This window comes from Silene latifolia, chromosome 6, assembly GCF_048544455.1.
Source record: "Silene latifolia isolate original U9 population chromosome 6, ASM4854445v1, whole genome shotgun sequence".
NCBI classification, from domain to species: Eukaryota; Viridiplantae; Streptophyta; class Magnoliopsida; order Caryophyllales; family Caryophyllaceae; genus Silene; species Silene latifolia.
This window is the reverse complement of record NC_133531.1, coordinates 15,703,875-15,726,235: the sequence shown is the minus strand read 5'-3', so window position 1 is coordinate 15,726,235 and position 22,361 is coordinate 15,703,875. Positions and strand designations below refer to the sequence as shown.

Sequence of the window (22,361 nt, the reverse complement as noted above, 5' to 3'; positions counted from 1 at the left end):
ATTTGGGCACAAGCGTAGACCAAACCATAGACTCCGATAAGATAGTCTGAAATCCACGAAGTAGGGACTGATTTTTCTTTATCGAGTTGTTTCCTAAGGCTGCTGCTAAAGAACGTCGACAAATTACTTCAAATCGTTGATAATTTTAATAAACTACCCAAAATACCCCTTATTGAATTTGTGCCTTGATTCTGTTAGTCGCAGGTTCGAACTACTACCAGAGACTAATCGACGTACAACGAATCGATTTTTGTAAACTCAAAACGACGAATTACTATTCTTAACAATTACTCGACGTAAAACGAATCAATTTTTTTATAAAAACAAAAAAAAAGGTAGGATGTGCATTTCCACGTCAAAACCTAAGTTTAGACGTGAAACATGCACGTCCATACCTAGATTTAGAATAAACTTGTATAAAGACGACTTAACACTCATCGCTTTCTTTTGCATTAGAAATTCTAAACCTAATGACTTCCTACTTAAGAACCCAATTATTAATAGAACTTGACTTTGACGTCAAAATTAATTTCAAACTCAAAAAAGTTGCAAATTACATTAATGCTCCCCAAACGTATTCCTCTAAACAACAAATTGAACTAGTTATAGTCTAGCGCAAATTCTACTCTTGAGACCGTTGCATGTACTATCAGAAAAAAGTAATCACTTTCACGCTTTATAATAAGTAGTGATCATTTTATTATAATAATGACTATAAAATGATTATTTTTTAAAGTTGTCACTTTTTAACATAAAATGATCACTATTCACGAAAAAGTCGTTACTTTTTGTCAAATTAAACTGGTAAGACGGTTGTAAACAAGAATTTTTGATAGTCTAGATGCACTAATCATTCAGTAGACATATTAAATGATTTGCTCAATCATCATCAACAAAACTTCCTGTAAATATGCATGACTTGTTAGATTCATATACTAACAATTCATATACTCGTGACGTGTTATCTCAACGAACATATGATTGATTGTGATTGTAATTTAAGGTGGAGTTAATTCCTTTGGTGTTATTATTAACTCCACGCCTCCACGGTACGTACGTGTAGTCATGGACCACATAAGCATTGGCGCATAGCCGTTTATACTATAACAAATCATATGTTAGACCTAATTAATGGGTTAATTTGAGTCGAGTCGTTTCAGGTGTAATATGTGACTATGATTTTTAGCTCATAGTTGGGTACCCTGTATTTAATTCGTAGATTATTTTAGGTATGCAATTTTTTATTTATTTAAATTAAATGATCATACTGATTTTTATATGTTGATTAATCATTTTGGCATGTATAATAGATTGTTTATTATTTTGAGTTGAATATTTTCAAAAACATTTTTTATTTTCATGAAGCGTAACAATATAATTATATAATCATGGGGTAATACACGACTTTTATTAAGGTTGATTTAAGATTTTTTGGGTCAGGTACCGTAAAGTCCACTTTGGATTAGTTCGCACAATGAGTTCCAATCAAAGTTGACGGTGTAAGAGATATTATCGAGGATCATTGTATAGAGTGGATATCATTAATTAGCGGAAACCGTTGTTGCCCATCTGAATTGATAATCGATTAGTGTACTACAAATTTCTCCTCCCTCTTCCTGGGTTCTGGATGATGACAATCAATGGAACATGACATCTTATAACTACAGTACATGCTATTTTTATAGATCTTATTTAACTCGTTTTGACAAACAATAAAACCCGACTAACGGAAGTTCACATAACAAGAATATATGGTAGCATTCACCAACGTATATAGACATGTAGTGTCAAATCTGTCAATTGTCCACCTACATGCAGTGATGGAGATGCTAAACAAGAAGCTTGTTATGCTTTTGCAAAACTGAAATTGGTTTAATTTATTTCCCAATTCCAAAGCCAGTTGTTATTTTAACAAAAAGTGCCAGCTTTTTAATGTTTAGTTTTTCAGTTTCAGACGTGCATCACCCCCAATAATTCAACCGTCCCTTTTAAACTTTTGCTACTCGTCACCTATGCAACATGGATTGCTCATGTTTAGGAATTGATCTAGGGATGGCATATAACAGATTATATATAATCTGTTACTCCTTCCGTCTAGGTTATTTGTTTACGTTTGACATAACATTTTGTCCATTTGTGTTTCAATAACAATGCCTACAAATGATCACCTTCTCTTTCCTTGATCTTAGTGCCAAAATCAAAGTTAAACAAATGACGTAAACAAAGAGAGTACAATAATGTTTGATGAAAAATACACTACTAACAATCAATAGATGTATTAAACACGGTTTTCTTCTCCAATTTGTTTAATTCAATTACATTGTACTTCTTAGTTTCGAAGATGTAGAAGCAAGAAGTTTCCCGCACCCTGAAGTGTGGCATGCATCGATGCATGTAGTCCGTCCTATTTCTCACGGTCAAAAAAATCTATTCACATGCGAAAGTAACCGGAGGTGATAAAACAAAGGAAATACAACATTCTAGTTTCTTTGTGACCAAAATTCACGCATTGCATTTTTTCACCTCCTTTCTTTTTCCGAGTAAAAATTCTATAAAATACACTTTTTCTCGTCGTCTTTCTTTTTCCGAGTAAGTTTCACTTGTTGCCTCATGTTACACTCTTAATCTCTTCTTAACCTAAACAAGATAATGATCCATAGTAATCTAAATAAATGATTATCATTTTAGTATATGTGACAAGTGACATATGACCAAACATAGAATACAATGGGGGCGTGTACATTGTTAGAAAGCGAACTAACAACACTAGATCACGGAACTTTATTACTTCATCAATTATTGAAAAACGTCACCTTCTTGTACAAATTGTTGGGTTCTGAAACAATTTGTAAGTAAAAAACATATGACCCTCCATGACTTACTTTTCTCAATTTGTTTTATTTTACATTTTTTTTAACTTATATAAAAAGCCAAATCAATTAGTGAAATGAATTAGTAAATATGAATTGCCGAAAATTTAGCTATTTTTTATACTAATCATCTTATAGATTTCTTATTTGTTCTTTATATATATCGTTCTCACATTCCACGTATTACTTTCTTTTTAATACGAGTACCTCTTTGTGAGTAAATATTATGAAATGTTCTATAAAGGCATTTTTCATGTAAATTTGGTCATACAAAGCTCATATTCATAAGTTTGAATGTCGAAGGCATGTCTCAAAAACAAAAAGGTCACGTACCGTATTATGAAATGGACTGTGTATTCTCCTTGTAGTTGTTAGATGATTTTCATTCAAAATTCTATTTTGCCTTGTTTTATTCTGATTTTTAAGTTGTGATTCAATTGTGTATGAAATCGAGATAAATCGTACATAATACGAGTACTATTCACCAATTTGTGGCCGATTATAGATAATCAGAGGCTTTTAAAACTTAAAGACGTAATTTGTACCGTACGCAAATTGTAATTTGTATGTTTATATTGTTGAATGAATTACTTTACATACGAATAATCAAAGATACTTCGGTAAAATGAATAATACGGTTTTAAATGAATGGATGTAAAACTTAAAAGGGTTCACTCAAAAATTATGAAATCATCAAATACTTTAGTGGCCATAAATAGAAAACATGTCCATTCATTTCATCAAAATTAAACTAAATCCACTCTTTAATGTATTGTAGCTGGCTACCTTACATTTAATTGGGCAACCACATCAATTTCGAAACATTTTCCTCAAAATGAAAAATATCGTTCTCCATACACGACCTTCCACATATTGAATCTTGCCACACTGTCTAGATCATAGTAAATGTTTCAGAGTTTATTGGCGTGGCTCCTCTTTTTTTGTCTTTTCCAAATTCCAAATAATAAAGAGTCCTACTTGTAACCGTCTTTTTAATGTGACCTTTCATGGCCCGTCCCCTCTTTCCACTTACCTCTTTTATCTCACGTCTTTTTAAAGTGACGGATTTTATCCGTCATAAATGAGAATTTGTATCCAAAAAAACAGCCATCTCAATTTTTCCTTAACCACAAAGGGCTTAAATCATATTATCGCAATCAATCGATGTAATATCGTCAAGTTTTTGAGGAAGTACATCAAATTAAATACGTCTACCTAAATACCATGGTCACACATAAGCTAGTTCATTTGCTACTCTATTAAAATATCGTCTAGTGAAAAAAAAAATCTACATCTTTAAACAACACACGCAAATAAAAAATGTCATCACAAACAAGAAAAAGAATATGATTACAATTGAAGCTTGCCTTTCATAGCAAATGAAATTGAGTATTACAAATATGTCATTATTACTGCAAGAAAAATTCTTATGTCCTCCAGAAAAACCGCACTCCTTACACCTAAGGTTTTATAAGAATTTACAGTGCAAATACACAATCGCTCGGCTACTATAGACACTGGCTCCATCGTCCAAAATTCCATATATGTTTGGTTTTATGAACGATTATAATGTTTTAATCTAGCATTTACTAGATTACAAGTTTGAATCTTTTCTCACCCTAAATTAGTAGATTGTAATATTCTTATGACTCATTTACAATTTTACATTAATGTTTCCTGATATTTACACCCTCGTTTAGGCCTAAAAATTTCTTAATACGTATGGAACATATTTGTCTTACAAAAATGAGTTGTAATTTTCTGTCCTATACTTAAAAATCTAAATTTAATATCATTCACATTTATATCAAAATATTTCCAAAAAAAAATACTCGTATTAAGGAATAAAATACAAGTTAAAATCTAAATAAGTCAGAGCCTTCTTGTTACTAAAATTGATAACTTTTCTTAAACCAAAAATTTAAGTATAAAAAATCATCTTGTCAACTGTTCAAAAAAATTTAAACATAAATCTCCTTTTTGAAAAAAATAAAAATAAAAAATAAAGTCTGGAGAATTCCCAAATGTTAGGAAGTTTGTTTGATTCAATGTGACATAATAGTGTAGTTTGTTTGATTCAATGGAAACAGAAAAAAAAAAAATTGATTCATTTGAAAGGATGAATGAAAGAATCTGCCCATTAAAAAACCAAACAAATTAACACGATGACATCTCTAAAACAAAAAACACCCTAAAAATACTTCAACGATCGATCCAATTCGCCGCATTTTTCAAATTCCGTCTCATACATTATACATATTTGGTTAACCGTAGTGAATTGGACCGAACGAAGAGAGTAACCGCTTAAGAAAAAAACCCAAAACCCCGAAAACAAAAATTACAACTAATAAAAAAGCAAAATCATCTACACGAAAATTCCAATAATTTTGTTTGTTGTGTTTTACGGAGACATGTTAAATTAATTAACAAGGATTCAACGATGAATCGAAAAACTCGGGTCCGAGTTTAGTCCGGCAAACCGGGCAAACGGGTTGTTTAGAAAGCCACGTGTCAGCACATTGAAGATGAAACCCGTGATTACAACCGGGTACAATTCTAGCCGGTTGATCATCTTCAATATCCTCCAAACAAACCGCACATTCATTTCCATGTACAAGTTTGCATCCGGTCACCTTAGGCAATTTATCTAGCTCAGCCGGTGACAAACCCGTCTTCACCACCGGCTTAATTGGTTCGGGTGGAGCGCGACTCGCTGCGTACCATAACATACATATGTATACCATGAATACCACGCTCATACCCGCACATGGTAGGAATAATGCTAAAAATATCGACAATAACATTGTCGGCGTAGCCAGTTTATATATTAAAAAATATATAAATAGGTAGCCTGGACGTAACCGGACGTGAATGGACGTGACGGGATGTTATAAGGGTGGTATATAATTTTAGAGTGGTGGGGTTGTGGGTATTAGGGTTTTAATAAACGGGGTAAGGAGGGACAGATGTACGGAAAATGAAGATGTCATGGTGTTTATGTTGTGAAAAATATAGGGGAGGTTATATATATACAATTAATCTTGCTTGTAACGGGTGGCGGGAAATAATGAGGTGGAAAATAGGTGGTGGTGATGACTGGGTGAGTTGTATGATAATAAGTGTACAACTAAGAGAAGGAAGATTTGAGATATTCAAAGGAAATGCGTGATTCTTTGTTGACGTGTGAATTTATTTGAGGAATTAATATAGGAAGGAGTTATTGATTTTATTTTATTTTATTTGTGGTGGTTGTTGCTGTGAAATTAACGGCTATTTATAGGAAGATTTAGGAAGAGAAGAAAAGAAGGGTTTGCAAGTAAAGTTATGGTTCAAAACGATGCGTTTCTTATAGAAATTGATTGGAGGAAAAGTAAGAAATCTTCTAGGTTCTTATTGTCATGGAAGATATGTGTAAGGTGTTCATATATAGAGATCTGACATAATTGATTCGATTTGAATAATTTGATGCAATTAATTTAACCTGTGTTTAGAGGTGATAATTGGGTTACTCGGATTGGTTATTATGGGTTGAGATCCTTGAGTCGGGTTAGCTTTTGTCAGCTCTACAGCCATATTTGACACGAAAATTGAGGACCCGAACTTGAACCCTTACTTGAATTGACTTGAAATGAATGTTTTTTGTTGCACGTTATTCATTAATCATTAATAATAACATATCTGAAATTGACTCGAACCCTAACTAGACCTGATCTGAATTCTGTTAAACTCGAACTAATCGGCTCGAACTAATCATCCCCGCACCCGGCCTGTTTACTAGACCTGATCTGAATTCTGTTACTCTTCCTTGTTCCGGCTGTTCCTTAATTTATTTTGTTAGTTTATAACTTATTTTTCTATTATTGGGGGTATTTGAATGAATTGATGCAGTGAATTGGTGTATAATTGACACTTTACCTGCCTTTACTGGTCTGCAACAAGCTTCACTTTGGTGCCTTTTCTTGTTATATTATTATGGATGCTTTTTTTTCCTTTCTAGAGGGTGTTTGAGTGTGTTTTTAGGGAGGCTTCATGAGGAGGTCAAGTTGTAATTTTAAAAAATAATTAAGATTAATATTTTTGACTAAATTGTGAAATACTAAATTCAACTAGTTTTAGGTCCGTGCAAAAATATGCACGGGCATATTTCATGTAATAATAAAACAACACAAAATGATGATTATAATAATAATAATAATAATAATAATCCCCACTAAACTAAAAGAATAAGAAAGCTCTAATATTTTCCCGCCTAAATGAATATTCCATATTTGGGCTTCATTATATCCTATCTACAATTGGGTCAAACTGCTTAATTCCATATAATTCTGTTCCATTTACACATTTATATGCCTACAACTGGGCCAGATTAATTACATACAATAACTAACCTACTACTGTACAAGATAAGAGCATTCATATATTGTTTTTACTTTTAAAACGAAAAAATTGCCAATAATATATATTTTTATTACACTTTAATTTAATACTCCCTCCTATTCATTTTAACTCTCCCCTTTCAAAAGGGCACGCAAATTAAGGGAGAATTATTTTATTGTAAAGTATTGTGGTGGTGTAAGGTAATTGGAGAGAGGGAAGGTATTATTGTGGGGTAAGATGATTAAAATAAATATTGTTGTGGGGTAAGGTGATTAAAATAAGATAAAGTATGAGTATTGTGAGGTATTGTTGTGGGGTAAGGTGATTAAAATAATTATAAAACTTTACTAAATAAGGAAAGGTGGAGAGTTATATGAATAGATGAAAAAGGAAAGGGGGAGAGTTAAAATGAATAGGAGGGAGTATCTATTTCTACTCTATACAACGTCAACATTTAAATTTTGTAATTTTGTAATTTTTTGTTTTATGATATACATAAGTATATTTATTACAACACGGATACACACAATATAGTTTTAGCAATTTTATATAGAGTAATAATGTTGAACCTTCTTTTTTCTATCTCTTAATACAAAACATTACTAATATTAAGTTTTATTCTATACTAAAATTTCAAATGGAGTTAAAATAAGTTAAAAATAATTAGATAATAGTTAAATTCTCTAATATCCTTATAAAAAAAACCGCGTGTGCGCGGGATTTATACTAGTAATAATAATAATAATAATAATAATAATAATAATAATAATAATAATAATAATAATAATGGGGCTTTCTATGTTGCTGGTTGATTTCCAGAATGCGTTCAACCTTGTTGACCGTTCGACCATGCTTTAGGAGGTCCGCCGTCGTGCCCTAGCTCTCTCCCCGTTGGGTGGAGTTTTGTTATTCCACCCGGCCCGCCTTTTTTATGGGGAGCACTTGCTTGTGGTCTTGTCGGGGTGTTCAGCAGGGTGATCCATTGGGGCCTTTGCTTTTCGCGTTGGTTTTGCATCCTTTGGTTTGCAAGATCCGGGACACTTTTGACCTCACTTTGCAGGCATGGTACTTAGATGATGACACCATTGTGGGAGATACTTTGGAGGTGGGGAAGGTGTTGGACTTGATTAGGTTGGATGGCCCTCGTTTTGGTTTACACCTAAATGTCTCCAAGACGGAGGTCTTTTGGCCTGTTGAGGATCCACGGAGCCGGCTTCCGGGGGTTTTCCCCACTTCTATTTCTCGGCCATTGCGCGGTGTTACGATTTTTGGGAGGACTCACGAATGTCCCCTGGTTTTAGCAGTGAGATTGTGGCGACGAGAGTAACTAAGACCATTGAGTGATGGATTTGGTTGCGAGGATTGAGGACCCGCAGATGTGAGTTACTTCTTCTTCGAGCTTGTCTTGGTATATCTAAGCTCTACTTCTCTCTTCGCACTTGCTCCCCTAGTGTTTTTGGGTCTGTTCATCTTCCTTTTGATGCCGCTCTGCGTTCTAGCTTGGAACGTATTGTCACCGCATCAGGGCCGGGTTTTGGGGATTGGCAGTGGCGCCTTGCTACATTCCCTTTTCATCTTGGTGGCCTTGGTGTTTATGCGGTCGGAGATGTTTTGTTCTATGCTTTTATTGCGTCCCGCTTGCGTCTGTTTGGTTTGCGAGGCTAAGCTCCTCGGCCCTTCTCGTGTTGTAGGCTGCTGGCCTGCTTTTGATGATGCCGCACGATGTTTCTGCGACTACGGGTTCGATATATTAGGTCACCCTAGTGAAATTGCGCCCCAAACTTATGAAGAAATTGGCGGATATTTATTTCACGACGGTTGCTCTCGCCTCGAGTCTGTTTTTCTTTGACACCTCGCCGGATCGCTCTATGGCGGTCTCGGCGGGGTTCTCACTCCTCGATTGGTTACGTGCGGTTCCTATCTCGGGGTTGGGGCGGACTATGAACGGGAGGACTTACCGTAGTGTCTTTGGGGTATCGTCTTGGTGTTCCGTTATTCACGGTATCTAGGCCCCGTCCTGCTTGCTCTCGGGTTTTTGCTTTGGGGATGTTTTTGGGGACCACGCTGTTTCTTGTCTTTTTGGTACTGTGGGCGTTAAACATCGGCATAACCTTGTCCGGGACACTCTCTTCGACATCTGCTATAGATCCGGTATTTCGCGGGAAGGAGGTTGATATCGGTTTGGTTGATGGGCATGGTGGCTCTCTTCGTCCTGCGGATTTATTGCTTTATTCTTGGGACGGGGCGTGATGTGTGCGTCGACCGACGTGTTCTTCACCTTTGACTCGGATCGGGTTGGCGGATTTTGTGCGGGCCGGGTTGTCGGCCGATCTTTGCTCGGCGAAAGTGTGCTAAGTATGGGGATTTGTGCGCGGTAGCGGGTTATGGTTTCCTACCTTTCTCTTTCTCTTCACTTGGGAGTTGAGTTCGGATCTTTGTTGCCTTGCTCAAGCGGATCCGAGAAATTCTCGGTATCTCGGGATCTTTGGGGCTCGGGTAGCCGCTTACATTTTTACTCGTATTAGCTTTACTATTGCTAAGGGTGTGGGAGCCCAGATTGTCTCTCGGCTCCCCACCAATTTCATGTAAACCTTTTATTTTTATTATAATGAAAGCTGCGCGCGTTTTATAATAAAAAAAAAAAAAAAAAATAATAATAATAATAATAATAATAATAATAATAATTATGCCCGTGCGGATAGAATTTTAAAGGATTTAATATTTAAAAATTTGAATAAATAAGGTACTAATAAATTTATTATTTGAAAAATTTAAATAGTTTTGAAACTCTTGCATTTACATATAGAAGAACTTTATTTTCAAACTAAAATCAGAAATATTAGAAGAATTAATGAAATGAAGAAAATAATGTACATATATACCGTAAACACAGAAAATGCAAAGAAGGGTAAGAATGTCATTGGCAGTGAGCTCCGGAGCCACAAATGCGATTTTGGTGAATATATTTTAACATGGACGAACGTGAAAATAAACGACAATATTAGACCTGTAAAAATATGACTCGATTTTTTTAGGGTCAAACACCCGTAAATCTTGACCCGCGACCCAAAATGACCCTGAATCCGAAATGTCCTGCTATTCTAAGGTCGAAAATCGACCCAACCCGTTCGACTCGATGGTTCAAAAATAAATGAAGAATATTATTAAAATATTAATATTTTTATTTTATATTCGAAATAATAAATATAAAATATAGTATATTATTTTTATATTTTTAATTAAAAAATTTATTTAAACGTCAATTTTATATCAATTAATAATAAAATAATTATTAAAATAATGAATATAATAATATTATTAATATTAAATATAATTTAATTTTAAAAAATGTTTTTCGATTGGAAAATGGTAAAATAAAAGACGTCATAAACTTTTATCTGACCCATATTCTGACCCTAATCCGACCCAAGACACCTATAACCCGACCTGTAAGGCCCGACTCGAGACCCGACCCGTTTGACAGGTCTACACGACATATTGTCCACTACGGTAAAACAAAAAATGCAGAAGATATAAAGCACAAGCAACCCAAATAAGCCCTAATTAAAATATGAACAAAAAATATTACTTATCTAGGAGATTCCTAACCTAGAAGCTCACACTTAGGCCGCCTCACTCCTTCATGACTCCATCTCACCTCATCTCCCCATCTTGTACTTTTTTTCCCCCTAAACTCTCTACATCCTTTTTTTGGTTTTTGCAATAAAAACTCTCTCTACATCCTCAGATCATTTAATCTTTCATCCCTCATATTACTCAACTTAAACAACCTTTTTTCATCTCTTCTCATTTAATGCATAAAAAAGTTTTTCGATAGACCAAATTAACAATTCTCTTTAAAACTATAGGATCAGAATTGAAGTTTGAAGTTAATTATTAAAGAAAACAATTAGAAGAAATTCTTGTATGCATGCTCCAAAACTTATATTGATTTTTTTTTATATTCACTTGCATGTATTTTAAAGTGTATATATTTTTTTTCAATTTTTATAAACTTTATATCCGTAATTTCAAATTTATTTATTTTTATTGTCGTTCTATAATTTGAAGTGGTTGTAAATATTTATTTTGGGTATTTTGTAAATTTGTTTCTATTGTACTGTATCTACCTCTAATACAGTATAAAGATGCATTTTCATAAATTGTAGATTTACCTAAATCTGGATACTTCATATAATATCTATATTTGATATAAATTGTCAATTTTTTTGGTTTGTAGTGCATTTCATAGATTTAATCTCATTATTATTTTTAATTTTTTTATTTATTTTTATAATAAATAATTGAAATTCTAATATTTTTAATTTCTTTTTTTTTGTAGCTAATCAATTGGATCTGATGATAATTGTCTTTTTTTTTAAAAAAAAACATAAAATTACGAAATTGAATTTGTTCACAATAGTAATTGAAGCCCAAAATTTTCATATTCTGTTTTTTGTACTAAATCTCATTGATTTAATGATTTTTAAAATTTTTATATATTTTTAGTTATGTTCATTTAGTAATTTTACAGATCTATTTAATTTTTTTATCTTGTTGTTTAGCACATAAAAATATGCCAGATTTATCTTTTTTATGCATGTACTATGTTTTAGTTTATAATTTGATGTAAATTAAAACATTTTAATATATGCATAGTGAAATTCTGAAAAGGGGAATGGGAGAAATTAAATAACTGAAAGTGAATGCGGAGGATTGATTTGAGGAGAGAGACTAATTAATTGTCATATAAATCATGGCGGGGTCCACATGCAAAATATATCCCTAAATTCAGCAATCAATGAGAAGTCACGAAAAAACCTAGCTTTTATACTAGGTAGATTAACTCAACATCAATCTGGGAGCGATAGCTGATCTAGTACACATCAATAAATGTTTCTACGCCCATTTCCAATCTTGTCAGATCGTCTTTATTTTGAGAACACGTCTGCATACAATATATAAATAAGGGGGATTCAAACCTCACCTATCGTCGTCAGTTCAAATCTTAATCACTAAACTACAACCTCTTCGATATTTTCTAATATTATGAATGTCACTAAATGACTCTACCTACCATCATCTTTCAAGTCGTTTTGGGCCGTGACGTGAGTTTTCGTTATCTATTGTCACTATTGATATTCCTACAACTCCGTATTTATTTGCGTTTATACTTGGCCCTTCAAATCGTGTATTTATTTGTCGTTTATACTTGGCCCTTCAAATCGTACGAAGCTCAATTTAAATTAGCACGGACACCAACACATTTCCGCTGGGTGTCCTCTCAACTAAAGTACTCTTATTAACAAATTAAAATAAAGTATAAATAAGGTATGAAACCACAATTAATACGGATAATTATTGGTTAAGCAGTAGTGGAGTATGCGTGATTAGCAAACAAAAGCAATTACAAATCATTTTTTAACAATATCTAACATCAAAAGCTAATCATTGAGTAGCATTATGTCTTAGCAGATAACCCACTCTCCACTCACTCACTATTTTTCGTCGCGAATTTGAAGAACGAAAGGATGGTGAATCTATCCTAGTCCGAAGCTAATCGACATTCAATAATAAAGACATATTGCAAATGTCAATTAGCTTAGTTGTTAAAGTCATTAACTGTGATATTTTACGACCTTGTACCCATTTACGAGAAAATGAAACTTCTTTTAATCTCGTAATCGTGAAGTGAACATCCGACCTATATTTTTAACATCAATCATTATTGCCGAGAATTAACAAGTTAATAAAGTGTACTAAAAGGGTTGTTTAATAAAGTGTACTAAAAGGGTGGTTAAAGAAAACTTTCTTTTTGTTATGGAAGCCGTGGAAGTTATCATTCTTCTATTCTTTTTGTTCCTCAATTTGCAAGGATGGGGAACACAAAATCTCATTGAAGACTGGCGATATCCGTCACAAGCTTGTGACGGATACCGTTTTCTCTCACAAAATACAAGACGCTTTGGATGGGGAAAGACTAAAGAGGTAGGCCATCTAGTTGAGTTTATCATCTCCTAACTATCTCGGCTTCCTTGTCCTAAAGAAAACTATCTCGGTAACCTCTTTGTATTATCAGCTGCCATATTCGGCCCCGGGTACAAACCATTTTTCAACCCACACATCTTTTTTCTTCAAATGGAACGGTGGATCGATTTTGCCAATAACTCTTCAATTAACCCTGTTTGAAAAAATATCATGTTAAAGATATACATTATGAAAAGGAAACAGGAAGGCAAAATAAAAATTAAAAATAAGCAATAGCATTATACTCAAGGACATTGACAAAATCCAATAAAGTTAGAACAGGAAAACACACTAAAAACGCATTTCTAAAGCAGATAGATAACCCATTACAGAAGATGTAAATGTCTCCCACAAACTCTGGAGCCCATCAGGGTTTTTTCAATTGTTCATAAGTTTGAAGGCTCCCAGTATTTTTTAATGTTGCCACTTGCGCGAATCGTAATCAGATTATTATCCTGCAATACAAGCATTATTAGCACTTCATGTCCGTCTTAAGATTAAAACGGCCAAATAGCATCTCACTTGCATAGATAGGATAAGTTTTTTTTGTTAATCTTTAGGCATTCTGCTTAGTCTTATCTATCTTATTTGACCCGTTTTAAGTTTAAGACGAATATTCCCGTCTTAAACAAGACTTTGTGTCTGCACTTAAACTAGGCTAAACCAGTTTCACATCACACTTGCTGCATTATTAATCCTGCAGTAAAACAAGAATCAGTATCGAGTCTATCCTTGCTAAGACACATCTAGAAACACAAATTCTCTACTCCCACCGCCCTGGCCATTTTTTGTACCTTTGGTTTTAGCACAAAGATCAGAAAGAGGGAGTAGGTTTAAGTCTACCCTTCAAACACGTTTTTCTAAATCGAAAAGTTAAGAATACGACTGAGATACACAAAAATGGAATGGGTAATCAGATGACTGAAAGTTAGGATGACCAGAGGAATATCAGTTAGCCCCTACTTAGGGAGGAGCCTTATTAGAACACAAATAACATTATACCTCCAGTGGTACAATAGCATCATACAACCAAGTTATATCTTATCGAGTTTATGTGTAATTTTTTTGAGCTTTCTTAAAGTTAATTTTTTTTATGTTTAAGTGAGTGAGTTCAGAAATTATATGGTATAGCTCGACTTCTTTAAAACAAAACTCGGAAACCGTATTATATAGCTCGAGTTCTAGAGCATACAACTGGATACAACCGGTTGTAGGATCTATTAACTGGTGCAAATCGCGCAACGCAACTTTTCTGTAGCCAATCCTAGGTTACATATGGATTATCCAGTCACATCAGATGCAAATAAGGACGCCAATACATGCTCCGCTACCTCATTTGAAACACAAATTCTCATTGAAGACAGACACTATCCGTCACAAGCTGAAGACGGATAGTGTCCCTCTCATGAAATACAAATGGATAGTGTAAGTAGGGGAAAATGGATACCCCCACTTGCATTTTGTGAAAGGGTCACTATCCGTCTTCAGCTTGTGACGGATAGTAGCCGTCTTCAGCTTGTGACGGATAGTAGCCGTCTTCAATGAGACGGACTGCATTTGAAAATCAATTTCCAAAGTCGTAACAATTTTGTTGCCACAAAAGGAAAATGGAACCTTTATTTCAAATGTTCGGAGGAACTGTAAGGCAAAAAGGGAATTTAAAGGCAAGTAGTACTATTAAATTGTGTTTTGCAATGCAGATAGATTTGAATTTTAAGCTATCTACTGAAAAAAATTTTTGAGTCAACGAGAGCAGAACAACTTATCGTCTTACACAGATAAGAATTAAGAGACAAACATGTTCCTAGGCCCTACGGAACTAATCTTATCCAAGATTAGAAAAAAAAAAAAAAAGCAAGGCATTAATCCTACTGTTTTAAGTATCATAGCCACTGCTTAAATCTCATAGCCCATAACGTGCTTAAGAAAAAGTTCCTAGTGAAGCATCCGCATGCACATCAAAGAACTGTGAGAAGACGAGTTTTACTCACCCACAGAATATTGCAAATAAGCTACAGAAGTTTTAGATAAATTTTATGTATCCCGTAACATGTCTTTCTTAATCAGAAAATGACAATAGCATTTGGAACCAAGGAATTGTCGTTGATGTAATGATGTTACTGTCTAGAGCGAGTTAAACCTTTATTTTCACGGAGGGTTCAAAATATGCAAAGGACTTCTTATTGAAAAAGGTATTCAGGAATACATACAAAAATTACATTATCACCTCATTAATATTTAGCTCGCCTAAAACAAACGCAGATTCAACTCAGACTTACTCAAACCTTGAGTGGTATAAAAAGATAAAAAGGTATTCAGGCATCTCTGACTTCTCTGTTGTTTAAAATATCATTCAGTACGGGTCCAAATCAGCTAATAGGATGATGAAGCCTCCTTACTACATGTATGTTTGCAAGTATAAAAACATAAAAACTTTTTTGAGACTCACTTTTAGCACTTCAAAAGTTTTGTTTGGGGAGTAAAAGATTAGTGGGATTGTTGGAATCCTGTTTCAAAATGCTAAATATATATTCCCAACTTTTTCCGATTAACAAATTACAATTTGAAGCTCATTATTAACGTAATTGAGTTGGAGTTGGGTGACACAAATAAGCGAAAATCAATTCTCTCTCGTCCCGGTCAATTGTTTACCTTTGCTTTTGGCACAAAGACCAAGGATAGAGGAGGGGACCATTTGTGGTTATTGAGTGACAAGTGGACAATTATGTGGATGATCAAATTACCCTTCAAAAAGCATTCCCGAAATAGAAAGGTAAACAAATGAATGAAACACCCATAAATGGAAAAGGTAAACAAATGACCGGGACGGAGGAAGTATAATCTTGGTCATCCTTCATGCAAACGACAGGTAATGAGAAACTAAAACTCGAGGAAGAAAGAAATAAGCTTAATAGACGGAGAAGCATAAGAGATAAGACATGTTTGGTACCTGATCACATATTTGGCAATGAATCAGAGGACATGTTTGAAGATAGAGCAAAGTATCCTGGCCTGTATATTCAGACAAGAAGATTCCTCATTATGAGAATTATGTAAGAGTAACATCACCGCAAGTCAGTAACAATCTAATTTCAAAGGGGTGGTCTATACACAAAAAACTGAGACAGAATTTAGTGGGATGGGTTTCTCTCTACCTAAAACAGCAAAAGCTGAAGAATGTCATTTCCTAGTACTAAATTAAATCTGTAAAATGGCTAATCCGAATTGTTATACTTATACCTAACATTTGGGCAATTAGCCAGATTACAGAGTTTGAATGTCTTCAGTAACTCAAACTTCCCTACAAGTGTCAAACTCGAGTGAGATTCCAACTCCGTCTTAGATATTATATGATTCTTTTTTCCAAGTTTTTGGCCAAAAATGAAGTGTCCAAGTGTCATAGAGCGTCTCAATATCAGGGTGTCCTATAAGAGTATAGAAAAACTAGGACTCAGAAAATACTCACTTTGATCAAGTTGAGAATGTGACAGTTCTAAAACATGCAGCAGCATCCAATGACCTTCGGGAATACTCATATATCGAAACATTTTTTGCTCAAGTCAATAACCTTGAAACCGTGGTGAACTCTAGAAATCTCAGAAGATTAATTCACCAATGATCACCACAAGAACATTCCCCATCTTTGAAATGGTGGAAGCGATTAGTATCTCTAACAAAAATTTCCCGCCCTTCAAAGCTAGAAATAAATTTAATAACTGCATGGCAATCGCCACAAATCCTAAGGTTCTTAATGACACGAAGAGGAAACCCTGCACGAGAATTTAAGAGCCCAAAAGCTACAGCTAATTTCTCGCTATGTCCACACAGCATCTGCTCCTTATCTTGCTCCTCCACATCATGCAGCACATAATCAGTTTTCGGGGCTAGTCCCGCTTTCTGCATCTCTGAGCCCAATGCGTCCAATTTTTGGATGATTTGGGCCATTTGAGGATGGGTTTTGTCCCCAGCAAGAAGCATGTGGACTTTGTTTTTTATCTCAATCCAACTGCATCCAGGATTCTTCTTCAAACCTGTTCCCTTCATCAAATCCCTCACTCTGTCCACATCAGCCCACATAGTCTTTGAAGCATAGATATTCGAAAGGAGCACATAGTTCCCAGGATTTTTAGGTTCCAACTTGAAAAGCTTCTCGGCAGCAATTTCTCCGAGCTCTAAATTCTTGTAGACTCTACAAGAACTGAGAAGAGCTCCCCAAACACAGGCATCTGGCTCAAAAGGCATTTCCTTGATCAACGAATAAGCTTCTTCAAGCTTGCCTACACGGCTCAAAAGACTCACCATACAAGCATAATGCTCCATTCTAGGTTCAACACCATAATCTTTAGACATGTTATTAAAATAGTGCCACCCCTCATCAACAAGGCCTTTCTGATTACAAGCAGAGAGCAAACAAGTAAATGTCACGGAGTTTGGCTTCTGTCCACTCTTCTTCATCAAATCAAACATATCAAATGCTTCTTTGTGCTTTCCATGCATAGCGTATCCCCCTATTATCACATTCCAAGTTACCAAATTTTTAGTCGGCATTGCATCAAAACATAGTTGAGAATCCCTTATTTTGCCACACTTTGCGTACATGTCTATAAGCGCACTGCCAACAAAGACGTCCTGCACCATTCCCCTTCTAAGAGAGAAGCAATGTGCAGCCTTCCCGTGCATTAACGCTGCCATATTACCACAGGCAGGAAGTAAGCAAGGGATGGTGACTGCATTGGGTTTCACACCAGCAAGCTGCATATCAGTGAAAAGCTTCAAAGCCTCGATATCTTTCCCATTCTGGGAACAACAAGCAATCATTGATGTCCATGAAACGACATTTAGATCCATGCCATGCCCTCTCAGTCTCTTAAACAAGACTAGTGCATCATCAACAAGACCATTTCGCGCAAGTCCAGTGGCTAAGGCATTACATGAACCCATTTCCATATATCCCAACTGATCAAAAACAAGTTTCATCTCAGGGACACACCTACACTTACCATACATATTGACAAGAGCACTCACAACCCAAGCATCAGACTCAAAACCCCTCTTGATCACATAATCATGAATTTGAACTCCCACATTTAAAACCTCCAAATCTGCAATTGCAGCTAACACACTCGAAAAGCTACTCCCATCAGGCTGAATACCCTTGAAATGCATATCCCTAAAAAAAGTAATTGCCTCCAAATACCCACCACTCTGATTAAACCCGGCAATCAAACCATTCCAAGAAATCAAATTCGCTTCCAAACCCAACTTTCCCATCTCATCAAACAACCCTTTCGCCGCACCTACATCTCCATTCCTAGCATAACCTGCAATCATAGCACTAAAAGTGACAACATCTGGTTCAGAAATTTCATCAAGCACCTTATGTGCAACACTCAACCGATGACATTTCACATACATATGAACCAATGACGACTGCACAACATTATCATATCCATGCCCACATACTTTCACAATCCCATGAACCTGTCTACCAACTTCAAAAGCCGACAACCCGGCACACGCCTTCGCCACAGCCGGCATTACATACCCATCAGGAAACACACCTTTAGATAACATTTTCCTAAACAAATGTAACACATTGTTAAAAAGATTAAATTTTGACAATGCATTAATAACAATTGAGTAAGAAGATGAACTGGGTTCATCAATGGAATTAAGGAAAAGTGTTGCATCATCAAAACAATGGTGATTTGCATATAAAGATAGCAGCTTTGAAGAAAAGGATACATCAATTAAAAACCCAGTTTTAAGAATGTGAGCATGTGCTTGTTTAGTATGAAAAATTGAAGATGAAGCTGACTTTAAAATTAATGGGATACTTAATGTTGATCTACTTATTTTAAAAATTGGTTTGGTAGCCATGACATTTTAGTGATCTTATAAGGTGGTGTTGTTCAACAATCGGTACGTGACGATTGTAAAGGATGATTAGTGTCAGCCGACTCAGAAGTCGGAGTTGTTGTTGTTGAGGTTGTTGATTGAGTAATGATCAAGGTTTTAGTAAGTAGACTTCTGAGTTCTGGGTTTAAGTCACTTCAATTGAGGTGTTTTTCAGAGGAAAAGAGTGGAGGGATTAATGTTTAAACAACTTAGTTTTTAAACCCGTGCAGTGCACGGGTAGTAATAAAAAGTATTATTAAAAGTAAAAATTTATGTATTTTTTAATTTAGTAAATAACTAAATTTTAAGAATAGTTCGCTTTGACTATCCTCATACTTTTAATAAGTTTATGTTGCTTAATTTTCGAAGTACCCTGATTTTTTTTCTCGAGTTTTTAACATATGAGAGGTAAAATCTAAAAAGCGGATATAAAGTTATTGGATATTTTATAACTTGTTAATTTAGGCAATATATATACATTTAGTTTTATTCATTATTGTACGTTTTTTTTTATCATATTATTACCCCTATTATTTGTTATCCTCTCAATTTTCTACCTTATATGTCATTTTCTCTACCACCCACAATCGTCTGAATATGTGAAAGTAGCTAGCCTCCACCGCAGTGGTGACCAACTGACCGTACCCAACACCTCAGACCCGACGTCTATCTCAAACCCTGTCTCAACCAATTTATATAATTTAGCTTATTAACTAAATATTTATATAATTCAGTTTTTACTCAAACTCAAGTGCTCAACTAAAACCGAGTCCTCTTAGCCTACCGTATTGTTAGCCAAATATAGAATTACTAAATCAGGATTTTGACAAAGTTCTTGTAAAACTCTTTGAGACAAATCCTCTCAACTTGATATTTTCAATTAATAAATTTAATTGTATAGAGTACGTGAACTTAAGTGAATAGGGAAATGATTCTTTAATCTCCTTATTATTAAACTAGTACCAACTCGAAATTTTAAAACAAGTCACTTTCCACTTTCGGTGAAATTTTCTTTACTTGGATCATTTAGTTAATAAAATCAATTATATAAAGTGGATTAGTAGAAACTAAATTAGGAAGCGATTTTACAATCAATTAACTACCAAGGGTCTAAGACCGTCCCTTAGTTGAATTGATTGACCTTGGTTTGATAATATGGTATTTCACTTGTATTATTAATCTAGTTCGATAGCGAAGTCCCGGCTTATAAATAGGGACAAACCCAATAAGACGACCAATGATTGAATTTGTGCTATTTGGTTTCGATAAAACTTTTATAAAAGAAAGAAATTCGATTTACACACACATCCTCCAACTATACTACCCCATCTTCCCCTTCACCATCCCCGTACGTCTCGTACCTCATCCATCATAACCACCATCTCCGACTCGGCCCTACCCTCATGTGTGATCCCTAACCCTTCTGCTAACCTTATGCGACTTCTCACCCCCATCATTACCCACTCATCACGACCCGTCCCCTATCACGACCTCCCACCATCAACACCACTCATTATTCATCCGCCTTTCAAGTCGCCAAATACTATTTTTTTTTTATTGAGTCATGTTTAATTGTTAACACTTGTCTCTCAACATTATTAATTTGAGATAATTTAAAATGAGTGATTTGAACAATAAAATTAAAACGAATAAAGCATTTTTTTTGTTAACAACTTATTTACTCATTTCCTTACATTGTCATAATGTTACGCGTTAGTTGTTAGATGATTTTTTAAAGTCACTCCAACTTTTATAAATTGAAAATAATAGTACTAAGTATCTAAATTGATTTTTTTGAGAACTCTATATTATCTATTGCTCATGACTTGATATATTATGGACTTATTTGGAGAAATGTTATTAAAATGTTTTTTTTTATACACAATGTTATTAAAATGTTAATGTATATTCATATATTAGGTATGAAATAATGATATGTTTAAATTTACAGACTAACCATCTAAATTGACCAAACTCGAATTTAATTGGCCAAAACTCTTTATATGCTAAAAATATTTATTCTTAGGTTTTAGTATCTCCTTCACCAGTCGTAAACCATTTTTTTTCCATTTACCTCATTTATATTTTCATCATTTATATTTTGACACAAACAAACAAATTTGTATTTGTAACAAAATTAATCAGTTTCTTACTGGTCGATTGATTAGCTATTTCACAACTTTATTTAGCTATTTTTCCATTCTTTGATGTAATAGTCTTATGGTTAATTACCTCGTACCCCGAAAGTGACTGAATGATATTCTCTTAAGGTTCAAGCTTCCTAAGTTGCAAAAATGACTCATTTTTTTTTTGCTATACGTTTGTCTTAGTAATATTTTGGAGTAATTACTCTTCCATTTCATTTTCTTCTTTTTTCCAAAATTTAATCCAAAATAATTGTATCATTTTTAAATTTAGTATGTTAAATGGATTAACAACCAATCTTATTTATACTCTAAAATTTAACCCAAAATAATTGCATTATTTTTAAATTTAGTATGTTAAATGGATTAACAACCAATCTTAGTCATAAAACTGTAACTACCACTCGTCGACTTCCTTGGTCAAAATGACATTGTCTCCATTTTAATTAAAGGGTAGAACTGTTATTTTACCCAAGTCTCTTAATTTTTTTCAAAATAGAAAGTAAGACATTAAAAGTGGAATGAAAGAGTATCATTTTACTTAAATATGTTTTCTATAAATAGTAAAAATGCTTTTTGAACTTGTGCGTATACACATTAATATATAAAATTAAAAAATATATTCTTTTTTTTGTGCCACCAAGTAGCAACACTTTCATATCTTCGTAAAATGTTGCTCAATGTCTAATTATCTAATTATCTATATAATATATTTATTAATAGTAACAATTTTTTTATAAAATATAACCTCTCATATAGTAATCATCTCACAAATAGTGATGTTATATATAAGGTTTTTCCATAATTGCTGTGTAAAACGGTCTTACAATGTGATTGTCATTATATAAAAAACACATATTTATTCACTAATAGCATTAAATTATTGTTTTCTTAGATAAAAAGACGCCTTATATGGAAAACAGTCTTATTCTACAATCTGTGATTTTAGAATGATATAACTAATACAGAACATTTAATCGTTTTCTCAACAATTAAAATCGTCTTCAAATCTTTCAAAATTATAATGGATGAAATAATATTTTTT

The 22,361-nt window shown here is 34.1% G+C and overlaps 1 protein-coding gene and 1 long non-coding RNA gene across 2 annotated transcripts; both read right to left on the bottom strand.

The window, feature by feature from the left end:
- Positions 1-13,527: 13,527 nt before the first annotated feature.
- Positions 13,528-16,821, bottom strand: LOC141586446 (uncharacterized). Its single transcript, XR_012519533.1, has 3 exons — positions 16,741-16,821; positions 16,225-16,286; positions 13,528-13,729 (listed from the first exon to the last, which is right to left on the bottom strand). It is a non-coding gene; the product is annotated as an uncharacterized LOC141586446 (long non-coding RNA).
- A 1-nt stretch (position 16,822) lies between these two features.
- LOC141586445 (pentatricopeptide repeat-containing protein At1g20230-like) lies at positions 16,823-19,374 on the bottom strand. The gene has a single exon (XM_074407659.1). The coding sequence runs from the start codon at positions 19,152-19,154 to the stop codon at positions 16,884-16,886; it is 2,271 nt and encodes a 756-aa protein (XP_074263760.1). The 5' UTR covers positions 19,155-19,374; the 3' UTR covers positions 16,823-16,883.
- Positions 19,375-22,361: the final 2,987 nt, after the last annotated feature.

Excerpts from the sequence above, each read along its gene's own strand:
- LOC141586445 (XM_074407659.1), bottom strand. The coding sequence starts at position 19,154 with ATGGCTACCAAACCAATTTTTAAAATAAGTAGATCAACATTAAGTATC.